Source organism: Cyprinus carpio, chromosome A7 (assembly GCF_018340385.1).
Source record: "Cyprinus carpio isolate SPL01 chromosome A7, ASM1834038v1, whole genome shotgun sequence".
Taxonomy (NCBI): domain Eukaryota; kingdom Metazoa; phylum Chordata; class Actinopteri; order Cypriniformes; family Cyprinidae; genus Cyprinus; species Cyprinus carpio.
This window is the reverse complement of record NC_056578.1, coordinates 39,224,388-39,236,898: the sequence shown is the minus strand read 5'-3', so window position 1 is coordinate 39,236,898 and position 12,511 is coordinate 39,224,388. Positions and strand designations below refer to the sequence as shown.

General features: G+C 35.7%; 1 protein-coding gene across 1 annotated transcript in view; it reads left to right on the top strand.

Moving 5' to 3' along the window:
• The window catches only part of LOC109073724 (PH domain leucine-rich repeat-containing protein phosphatase 2-like), a 59,150-nt gene that overhangs the window by 34,247 nt on the left and 12,392 nt on the right, over positions 1-12,511 (top strand). The window contains 4 exon segments of the mRNA XM_042761120.1: positions 4,846-4,992; positions 6,798-7,016; positions 10,614-10,816; positions 10,893-10,953. Of these exon segments, the coding sequence (XP_042617054.1) occupies positions 4,846-4,992; positions 6,798-7,016; positions 10,614-10,816; positions 10,893-10,953 (630 nt within the window).

Sequence of the window (12,511 nt, the reverse complement as noted above, 5' to 3'; positions counted from 1 at the left end):
ACGTTAATCATCAACTATGATTAGTGGTGTTTAAATCTGTATGGTTATTGTTATATGAGGACACAGCAGTAATAAACAGGCCATGTGTATTTCTCTATGCAAAACAAATGTCCAGGTCATTTTTCACCCTGAACTCAAGAGAAAAAATGTATAACAAGCCTAAATGGTCCCTAATAAAAAAACAAACAAACAAAAAAAAAACATTACTGTAATGAACTGTCCTGTTTGGACACTTTTTAAAAAAAATAAATAAACTGAAATCAGTACAAAATTATCACAACTATGTGTAAATACAGTGCTACTGTATGATGTAATTGACAATTTAAATGAAATATTTTTGCATTTCAATAGACTGTGAGAATAAACTGAGTAGTGGGTAGACTTTTAAAGTTGCCTTGAAATGATTGTGATTGAAACTGCTTCTTGATCCTTAACTGAAATGATAATATAATAAACATAAACTTGGTTTATTTTTAATTTTTTGTTTATCTTGAATTACTGAAGTAACTCAAATGAATAGATAAAACATATTTCAGATGTGTATATGTGTGTATATATATTTTAACCTTGCAAAAAAAGCAGTAGCAGATCAACGTTGTTACATATTATGAAATGTAAAAAATTTGAAATCTAGAAATGTTGCCTTAGCAATTAACTTAAAGTACTAAAAGTAAAGCTGAAATACATATAGAGTAGAAAGAATATAAAAAAATAAAATAAAATGAAAGAGAGAACTGAAAATATAAAAATAAAAGCTAAAAAAAAATTCTAATACTAATTATAATTATATACATACATTTTGGAAATAGGATTTAAAAACAAAAGTTATTTACTTTGTTTATCATTTTTTTTCTTTACATTTCAAATTTGCAAACATTCATTTTGTTCATGCAAAGGTAAAAATTCAATTTCCAGATATTGCCATTATGTCCAGATTTAGCATCATATTTTATTTGTGTTGATTTTTGGGTGAAATATAACCCATAATTTTTTGTCTCTTGAAAGAAGCTTCTCTCTCATGTTACTTGAAAAAGCGTTCAGAAAGCTTTGCTCCTGTACTCCTCTCCTTTCTGCTCTCTCTCTCTCTCTCTCTCTCTCTCTCTCTCTCTCTCTCTCTCTCTCTCTCTCTCTCTCTCTCTCTGTTCATCTCAGCTGTGTCATATATTTAGTAACTGTGTGTGGTGGGCGGTGCAGGATGCGTGGGCTGGTGGTGTGTGTGTGTGTGTGTGTGATCTCAGCATATGTTCTGAGTCAGGCTGCCCCCTCCACGGCTGTGTCAGTGCCTCTCCTCCCATCCACATCATTCACTGGTAGCTGCATCCTCTCATATTCAGGTTTCATGCTCTGGTCATTTCGTGTCGCTGCTAGATGCCCCGCTCAGGTTTGTGGTGTCAGGCGGTTGCTCTGGGCGGGGCGAGCGCTCTTCGGCAGTCATCCGTCCATGAAGAGCCCTGTCTGACAGCGTCATTTGCGCCTGTGGTAACAAGGATACAAAGGCCACTGAGCCAGAAACAGGAAACAGGAGTGTGGGAAATCAGGCAGGAGAGACCTAATAATAAGAAATGGGGTCTGTAAGATTTTGTAAAAAGTGTTTTTGAAACAAGTTTCTTATATTTACCATGTCTGCGCTTGCACAGTAAAACCAGAAATATTTTGTAATATTTAAAAAAATTTAAAGATCTGTTTTCTATGTGAATATATAGTAAAATGCAATTTATTCCATATTATTGTCAGCATCATTACTCCAGTCTTCAGTGTGACAGAACAGATTTTTTTTTCTTTTGTAACGTTATTAATGTCTTTGTCGCCTTTGATCCATTGAATGCTTCCTTGCTGAATAAAAGTATTAATTTCTTTAAAAACAATGGCATGGTGCTGAATGCTAGTGTACATATAGTGTTCATAAATGTGACCCTGGAGCACAAAAGCAGTCTTAAGTCGCTGGGGTGTATTTTTAGCAATAGCCAAAAAAACATTCTAAGGGTCAAAATTATCGATTTTTCTCTTATGCCCAAAATCATTAGGATATTAAGTAAAGATCATGTTCCATGAAGATATTTTGTACATTTCCTACCGTAAATATATCAAAACCTAATTTTTGATTAGTAATATGCATTGCTAAGAATTAATTTGGACAACTTTAAAGGCGATTTTCTCAGTATTTAGATTTTTTTTTGCACTCTCAGATTCCAGATTTTCAAATAGTTGTATCTCGGCCAAATATTGTCCAATCCTAATAAACCATACATCAATGGAAAGCTTATTTATTCAAAAAATTGACACTTAAAGGGATACTCCTACCCAAAATGATGTCATTAATCACTTACCCCCATGTCGTTCCAAACCCGTAAAAGCTTTGTTCGTCTTCGGAACACAATTTAAAATTTAAGATATTTTGGATGAAAACCGGGAGGCTTGTGACTGTCCAATAGACTACCAAATAAAAAACAGTGTCAAGGTCCATAAAAGGTATGAAAGACATCGTTAGAATATTACATCTATCATCAGATGTGCAATCTGGGTTATATGAAGTGACTGGAACACTTTTTGTAAGCGAAGAAAACAAAAATAACGACTTTATTCAACAATTTCTTTGTCAAAAGTCTCCTCTGTGTCTCTCCATATCACCGTATGCTGCGTATGCTCTTCTGTATCATCCACGCCACAAGGATGCGCTGTTTCTACTGTATTTAGCTTTGATTTGAAAGAAAACAGCGCATCCTTGTGGCGCGGATGGTACAGAAGAGCATACGCAGCATACAGTACTGCAATGGTCTCCCAGCAGAGATATTGTCTACATTTTGATTAAAAGATCCCCATTGAACACATCTGTCTCGGGGACACTTCTTTTCAGGAATTTTCCATAGTTTTATGCTAAAATTCTACATTTATTGCAATAAAATTATTTTATTTAAAACAATAAAAGTAGTAATAATTTAAAGGGATAGTTCACCCAAAAATGAAAATTATGTCATTAATGACTCACCCTCATGTCGTTCCAAACCCGTGAGACCTCCGTTCATCTTCGGAACGCAGTATAAGATATTTTAGATTTAGTCCGAGAGCTTTCTGTCCCTCCATTGAGAATGTATGTACGGTATACTGTCCACGTCCAGAAAGGTAATAAAAACATCTTCAAAGTAGTCCATGTGACATCAGAGGGTCCATTAGAATATATTTGAAGTATCGAAAATACATTTTGGTCCAAAAATATCACAAAACTACGACTTTATTCAGCATTGACTTCTCTCCCGGGTCTGTTATGAGCGCGTTTTCACAACATTGCACTGTAGTGATATCCGGTTCGCGAACGAACGAATCACTCGATGTAACCGGATCTTCTTGAACCAGTTCACCAAATCGAACTGAATCGTTTGAAACGTTTCGCGTCAACAATAAGCATTAATCCACAAATGACTTAAGCTTTTAACTTTTTTAACATGGCTGACACTCCCTCTGAGTTCAAATAAACCAATATCCCGGAGTAATTCATTTACTCAAACAGTACACTGACTGAACTGCTGACCGAGCCACAAAACGAACGAAACATTGACTCGTTCTCGAGTCAAGAACCGGTTCTGTCAGACGCGTCCCGTTCGAGAACCGAGGAGCTGATGATACTGCGCATGCGTGATTCAGACTGACACACAGCGCGTCTGAACCGAGCTGGTTCTTTTGGTGATTGATTCTGAACCGATTCTGTGCTAATGTTTATGAGCGCGGGTAAACCGAAGGCTTGAATCAACGGCAATCATCGCCAATGAAAGTCATTACGTCGAGCGCAAAAGAACTGGTGAACCGTTTTCTTCAACCAGTTTATTGAATCGAAACTGTCTGAAAGAACCGGTTCGCGGAAAAAGAACAGAACTTCCCATCACTACTGGTGATCCGAAAACCGATGCAACCGGTTCTTGACTCGAGAACGAGTCAATGGTTTCGTTCGTTATCTGGCTCGGCTCGGTTATCATCTTCACTTCTCTCTTCACAGCAGTTCAGTCAGTGTCCCGGTATATTTGTTTTTTTTACTCCGGGATTTTGGTTTATTTGAACTCAGAGGGAGTGTCAGCCATGTTAAAAAAGTTAACAGCTTAAGTCATTTGTGGGATTAATGCTTATTGTTGACGCGAACCGTTTCAAACGATTCAGTTCGATTTGGTGAACTGGTTCAAGAAGATCCGGTTACATCGAGTGATTCGTTCGCGAACCGGATATCACTAAACTGCAGTGTTGTGAACGCGCTTCCTAACAGACCCGGGAGAGAAGTCAATGCTGAATAAAGTCGTAGTTTTTGATATTTTTGGACCAAAATGTATTTTCGATGCTTCAAAAAAATTCTAACGGACCCTCTGATGTCACATGGACTACTTTGATGATGTTTTTATTACCTTTTCTGGACGTGGACAGTATACCGTACATACATTCTCAATGGAGGGACAGAAAGCTCTCGGACTAAATCTAAAATATCTTATACTGTGTTCCAAGATGAACGGAGGTCTTACGGGTTTGGAACGACATGAGGGTGAGTCATTAATGACATAATTTTCATTTTTGGGTGAACTATCCCTTTAAGTATTTATTTAAATCAGTTGTTTTTAATAAGTTAAATGAAACCGATTGAGGTCCGGTATGGTTGTGTGTTGGCTGTATGATGATTTTTCATAATTTCTGGTCTTATATACTGTGTGAGGAGAAACAGTTTGTCAGGCTTCTTCTGCTAAACATTTGCTTGCCTTGTAAATGCATATGATGTAAATCCATTATTCATAAGCTTTTCTCGTGTCTCATGATAGTGTAATATAATCAGGAAATAAGCGTTTCCATTAAGAGCACTGCATATTTCCGCAGATTTGCCCAGCTGAGGAGCTTGAATCTTTCTCACAATGGGCTGGGCGTCTTCCCGGAGTCTCTGTGTGAGATCCAGACTCTGACGGAGCTCTATCTGTCCTGCAACGGCCTCAGTGCCGTCCCGGCCCGCCTCGAAAACCTCCAGAGGTCAGCAGCACACATCACACCACCTCACTGTGCACAACACACCGTCTGCGGCTGCTCTTTCAGCCAGACTTTAACTGGATAATAATATACTGTTGTTTGTTTGCTGCTGTTGCTGATCTAAAACAGAAAATATATGCTTGTTTAGTTGAACTCATGTTTCAAGTCACTGCTCCGTTTTGTTCCTGCCAAAGTGACCTCGCACAGAATAATGAGAGCGATTATGGGTTATGATCTAAATAATCCTTTCATTTGCATGATTGTGTTTAAAATATTCAGTGCATTATAGCATCGCTTCTCCTGCAATTACAGTCAGCAATATTCAAGTGCGCTACTAAAGAGCCTGTCGAACGAACTTCTTTTCTCCCCCTAAAATGAGGCAGTGAAATGCATGAAGTTCAGCCGTGCATATTACGCTAGCAGATTAAATCAAGCATAAAAATCAGCCTAGTTTCACTGCTTTCAGCTCTGCTTATATGAGGTGCTCTGAACATGACGGAGGCCTGCAGTGTCTTACTGAATGAACAGGGTATCATACCATTTAGTATAATGGTTAATTTATTAACCAATTATATTTAATTTATAATTTGAGAAGTCAAGCATTCTGTATTATATTATATTATATTATATTTTATTACTGTAGAATGCATGATCTCTTTTATAATGTTGCTTTAATAAATTAACCATTATGATATGATATGATATGATATTATATGATATTATATGATATAATACAGAATGCATGACTTCTGAGATTATAAATTAGATATTATTGGTTAATAAATTAACCATTATAGTAAATGATATGATATGATATGATATGATATGATATGATATAATATTATAATAGAATGCTTGATCTCATAAAATGTTGCTTTAATAAATGAACCATTATAATATATATTATAGTGTTTATAATAATATAATATATAAACTTTCACATTATAAATTAAATATTTATAAAATAAACAAACATAATATATAATAATATAATATATATATATATATTATATAATATAATATATATATATAATTATAATATGCCATGATATAATATAATAATATAATATATTAATATAGAATGCATGATCTCTTTTATAAATGTCGCTTTAATAAAATTATCCACTATAATATATATTATAGTATGTTTATAATATAATATATAAACTCTCAAATTATAAATTAAATATGAATTAACTATTATGTTCTGTTCTGTTCTATTATATTATATTATATTATATTATATTATATTATATTATATTATATTTTGTTCTTTATTATATTATATTATATTATATTATATTCTTACATAAAATATAATATATATAATTACACTTATTAATATATAATATAATATAATATAATATAATATAATATAATATGAGGATCAATTTATTAAAGCAACATTCTGTGAGGCCATGGAGAGTTATGACAAAAAAGACACCAGTGTTCAATAAATAATTACACTTATTAATAATAATATTTATGAATTTGGCAGTCAATAAAAAAATGGTTCAAATAAGAAATATAGTTCTTCAGCATAACCGTAACTGTAACATTGTAGATATGATATATGGCCAAATGTTTGTGGGACAAGGCTAAAACAAAAAAATGCTACTGTATTGTGATTTTTATGTTATAAAAGAATTTCAAATCTGTTCATTTGAATAAAAATATCTATGCCTATATAAACAATATTGACAAAAATATCAGAAGTAGCATCTTTAATATCTTAATGACCACTTTATTATTTTGCATATTTTAAAGTGAGTCTGTTAGGCTGTGCATTCATAGACTGTTATGTTCAGCTTACAGACACTGTGTTTGGATGGAAATCGCCTGGATTCTCTTCCGGAGGAGCTGGGCAGCCTCTCGCAGCTCTGCAGCCTGGGACTCTCCTTCAATGACTTCCCTCACGTCCCCGGCGTGGTGGAGCGCCTCTGTGCCCTGGACAAGCTGGCGATGGCGGGGAACAGGGTTCTATACACCCTACCACTAAAGACTCACACTAATAACACACATTAACAGTAATCATTTACAAAGAAACTTCAGAAACAACTTCCTCTTTCCCTCCCTCCATATCTGTCCATCTCTGTGTCATGCTGTCGGCTTTACCTGCCTCCATCTCCTTCTGTTCCTCTTCTCTCTGTTCTGTCTCCCACCTGTATGTATGTTATTACTCTCAGCTCAGACTTTATGCATAATGCAGGATCAATATGCAATAGTAATGTAATAAGATCAGCTACCAGTAAATCACAGCATGACTATAGCACTGAAATATGGTGTTTTTGAACAATATAAAGACCATCTGTATTAAAATAAAAAAAACCATACAAAAATATCAAATCTATCTAAAAAATAAATTAAAAAAAAAAAAGTATATCAACACACAATTTTAAAACATAAAAGAAAAAAATTTTTAACTCCACCTAATATTTACAAATAATATCATAAAAAGTATTAGTAGTAGTATTTCACACTATCATGAGACACGAGAAATGCTTATGAATAATGGATTTACATCATATGCATTAACAAGTCAAGCAAATGTTTAGCAGAAGAAGCCTGACAAACTGTTTCTTCCTCACACAGCAGTATATAAGACCAGAAATTATGATACTTCACAGAAGTTTTTATTATTATTATTAGTAGTAATGTACAGTTTGGATGAGAGACTTTTTGTAGTTTTCCTGATAGTTTTTATTATTATTATTAGTAGTAGTAGTAGTAGTATTTTATTTGAAGAAATTAATACTTTTATTCAGCAAGGATATATCACACTTTCCACAAAATATTAAGCAGCACGACTTTTTTCAACATTGATAATAATCAGAAATGTTTCTTGAGCAGCAAATCAGCAATATTATAATGATTTTTTTATTAAGCAGTTCTCCTTTGCCGAGATAATCCATTCACCTCACAGGTGTGGCATATCAAGATGCTGATTAGACAGCATGATTATTGCACAGGTGTGCCTTAGGCTGGCCACAATATACTTATTGTATAAACCCTTATAAACATAACTTATCATCAAAACATGAATCTCAATCTATATGGACTTACTTCCAGCTTCATAAAAACATATGATCAGGATGGAAATGGTGATTTCAGTCAGCGTTTGGTATTTTTGAGTGCAATATGCATCAGACGGTTAGTGAACGTGCCGTGGGCGTTCTGTGGACTGACCGTCTGATGTTAAGGCTGCCCTGTCACTAACAGTCATGATTGCTCTCCTCATAAAGTCTGTGGTTTTGATGGCAGCTCACAGTCTGTGACTCACCTGAGAGAGGGAATGAGTCAAAACAGACTGAGGTTTGTGGATTTCCTGGGTCCTGACTGCACCTGCTGTGGATTAGAAATGCAGCCAGGCTCATAACGCAGAGCGGAGCTGTCGTGGGAACTCGCACCGGGCCTCAGAGAGACCGAGGCGTCTGTCATCTGAACAAGCTTTGAGCTTTTCTGCTGGATTATCCCACCGCTCCTGACACGCTCAGATTCCTCACACACTCACCCATTTCACGGGCAAACAACAGATGTGAGCGGGAATTTGAGTTCATGGGGGGGGCTTCAGTTAAACAAGAAAGTTTAATGCCCTTATCGTTTGGCCCTGATCGTCATTAGCCTACTGTGGTGTCTCTCATAACAGGAAGCTGCTCCGTTAGTGGAGATGCAGGGGAATACAGATGAACCGTTGTAAAGGTCATCGCTGGTTCTTTCAAGCCTGACCTCCACAAAATATCACCTAAACATCAAATAAATATACTTTTATATATGTGACCCTGAACCACAAAATGTAACACAACAACGACCACAAAAAGTAGCACTGGTATATTTGTAGCAATAGCCAACAATACATTGTATGGGTCACAATGATAGATTTTTCTTTTATGCCAAAAATCATTAGGATATTAAGATCATTTTCCATGAAGATATTTTGTAAATTTCCTACCGTAAATATATAAAAACTTAATTTTTGATTAGTAATATGCATTGCTAAGAACTTCATTTGGACAACTTGAAAGGTGATTTTCTCAATATTAAGATTGTTTTGGTCCCTCAGATTCCAGATTTTCAAATACAGTAGGTGGCCAACCAAAGGTTCCTTTTTAAAATGTGTGACAGTCGTAGGCTGCAGCCTAATACATAAAAAATGTAAAAAAAAATAAAAATAAAAGCATAAGGATGTGACATTCACAGTCAAAACCTGAAATATAAATCTCACAGAATGTATTCATTTGCACCAAGAACCATCTCTTTAAAAAGTGTGGATGTTTTTCTAAATCCTAAGTAGAGTCCAGACATCAGAAAAGTATCTGTCTATGAATGTGTTTTATAGGCTAATTTGGATTTGGGCAAATACAGAGGTGTTACGGACTGTTCCACCGACTGCAGCCGTCAAATGTAACATCGGCGAGGCAAAGCTGACAGATTTGTGAAAATGCACTTTGAAGCGTTCACTTTGAAAAAAAAATTGTGGTTTAAAGCGCCACTCAGCGGTCAAATGCTGCAAATGCATTTTTTGCAGACGCGGCGGCAGCAGCAGCGCCCGCTGCGGTAGAAGGCACGTTCTGGTTGGCCACCTACTGTAGTTGTATCTCTCTGCTAAATATTGTCATATCCAGACAAACCATACATCAATGTTGTGGTCCAAGGTCACATGTGTAATATCTGGAAGTATACACATTGCATTTCTAAAATATAAAAAGGTCACATGTGTAATATCTGGAAGTATATTCAGTGCATTTGGTGTTTCTAAAATATAATATAATGTTCATTAACGCTGCATTTATTTGATTAAAATACAGTAAAAACAGTACTATTGTGAAATATTTTTGCAATTTAAAATAACTGTTTTCTATATTAATATATTTTAAAATGTCATTTATTCCTGTGATTCAGAGCTGAATTTTCAGCATCATTTCTCCAGTCTTCAGTGTCACATGATCCTTCAGAAATCATTCTAATATGCTGATTTGCTGCTCAAGAAACATATTATTATTATTATTATTTGTAATGTTAAAAACCGTTGCACTGTTTAATTATTGTTTGCTTAACATTTTTATATATCTTTATATTTGCTATTTGTAAGATTTGCTAATATGCTCTCATTCCCTGTTTGCTGTGAGTGCAACATTAAGCACATTTTCACAATCTTTATTGTTTGTGAATGCAGCTTTAACTAACAAATGCATTTTTAATTATATAAATTATATTTAGCATATGCCTGTACGCACTTGTTTCCCTGTCATGTCATAATTACCCTTATTCTGGGTTTCTGGCATGTAAAATCTTTTTTTATTTTCATGAAAACTCTTGACTTCTGCTTTTACTTTCATGACTCAAATGAATCAGTGTATCGTGTGTTGAACTTGTTTAAGCAAACTGATTCACTTATCACACTAATATTGAATTATTTAATATATTTCAATATTTAAAAAAAAACAGCAACTTTAACAGCAACAGTAACTTGGTGTCTCGGAGCTCCACTCTTCCATCTGTATCATTTTCTGTGTGTATCATTTTCATTAATTTCTTTGTCCACCAGCATTATTTTTGCTGGTTGGACTCTTGACTTGGGTTGATCTTCAGTATATCTGCAGCTGACATTAGGCCTGTGTTTGTAGGTTAAATGGCCTCCGCTGTGTTAAAAGCGAAATTCTGGAGCCTGTGAAACATCTCACCCAGCTGGACCTGAGAGACAACCAGCTGACGTCTCTGGACCTGAGCTCGGCCTGCAGTCTGGAGACCCTGCAGTGTCAGAGGAACCAGCTGGGAGCCCTGACGCTCAGCGGCTTCACCCTGCGCACACTCCATGCCAGAGACAACCGTGAGTACAGACCTCCACAGCATCGTTTATGAACCAGAAGATTCACCATGTGTAATCACTATATGATGTTTCATAGGTCTGACCACGGTGAACACCTACCCTGTTCCCAGCCAGCTCACACATATGGACCTATCAAGGTAACTGACATTCACTCGGTGCGGATCATTGGTGAAACAAACATTTCAAGCAGCAAATATTTTTTTCTGTCCAAACTAAAAGCGAAAATGCTGCACAAAGCATCTATACCTGTGTCGGCCACCGTAGCTTCTCTAAAGGGAGGAGTGAGCGGGGGAACTGAGCCGTTGGTTGCAATTCGCAACTTCACCACTAGATGCCGCAAAAATTTACATGCTGCACCTTTAACGGTAAAAGACTGTAAAAATGCTACAGTAAAAACCTTTTAAATGGTCACCGGTAAATTCCCCTACTATATACAGGGAATAACCGTAAATTGGCATTCTCAGAATTCCATGCGTTACATTTCAAATTTGATGTTTGTATGTTGAAATAACTATGTTTCTTCTTAGTTTTTTTTCTTTACAGTTTTGTATATTAGGGATGTGTTACACCTAATGTTGTTAAATGAATGTTTATTGCATTATTTCAGTTTCACGTGTGTCACCATGATGGTGTTTAGTGTTTGTGTGAATGAGACTGTGCACCTTCTATATATCTTATTATTTAAAAGCTGCTTGTGATGGGCTTTGGTTCATCGTGTGACTTTCTCATCACCACCTGCATTTGGTGGTTATCAATGTATTACAAATGTACAAAACAGATTTCAGTACTTCAATAGGTTGGTATATTAACATTATATCATTAATGAAATTTACGGTATTTAACTGTAAATTTAAGTTAAAACTGTAAAACCTAAAATGTTGCTAACATATTTTTTATGGTAAAATTCCGGCAACCACAGCTGCCATTTTTTACAGTAAATTTTACGGATTTTTTTTTTACAGTGTATGCATCATGTATGCATAGTTTTATACAAAGGGTGGAAAGCCAATCACACAGAGTACATTTTTCATTTAAAAACATGATTCGCAGTGGGATGGGGGAAAAACCCGCCATAAAGTCTCGATATATGTTTTTTTCAAAGTTTAACTTTAATTTTCTAACATTAATTTTACACGGCTTTCTAAACATGCGGCTCTTTTGTGTGAGACGCGAGTGCAACGGTGAAAGATGTCCCTCTAGAAAATATGTTCTGTGTAAACGGCTTGGTTTCAGTTTTAATATAAACAAGATCTTCTCCGCATTGATGTTCTCTTTTTCCACAATATTTCTTTTTATGAACAACGCAGCAGTGCTGCATCTAGGGCTTCTGCTGGATAGGCTTACAAAAACATTATAATGCAATGACACTTACATCCTCATTGCATCTTGTGCACCACTGATAAGGCTGCCTCTTTAACGCACACCTAAAATTCTAATGCAAGGTTTTTTTTTTTTTTTTTTTTTTTTTGACGTATATTCAAATTTTCGACAGCCTTACTACTTAGTAGTGTACCCCGGGCGCCGCAGCATAAATGGCTGCCTGCTGCTCCGGGTGTGTGTACACGGTGTGTGTGTGTTCACTGCTGTGTGTGTGCACTTTGGATGAGTTAAATGCAGAGCACGAATTCCGAGTGTGGGTCACCATACTTGGCTGTATGTCACGTCACTGTACTTGCACTATAACATGCACATTGT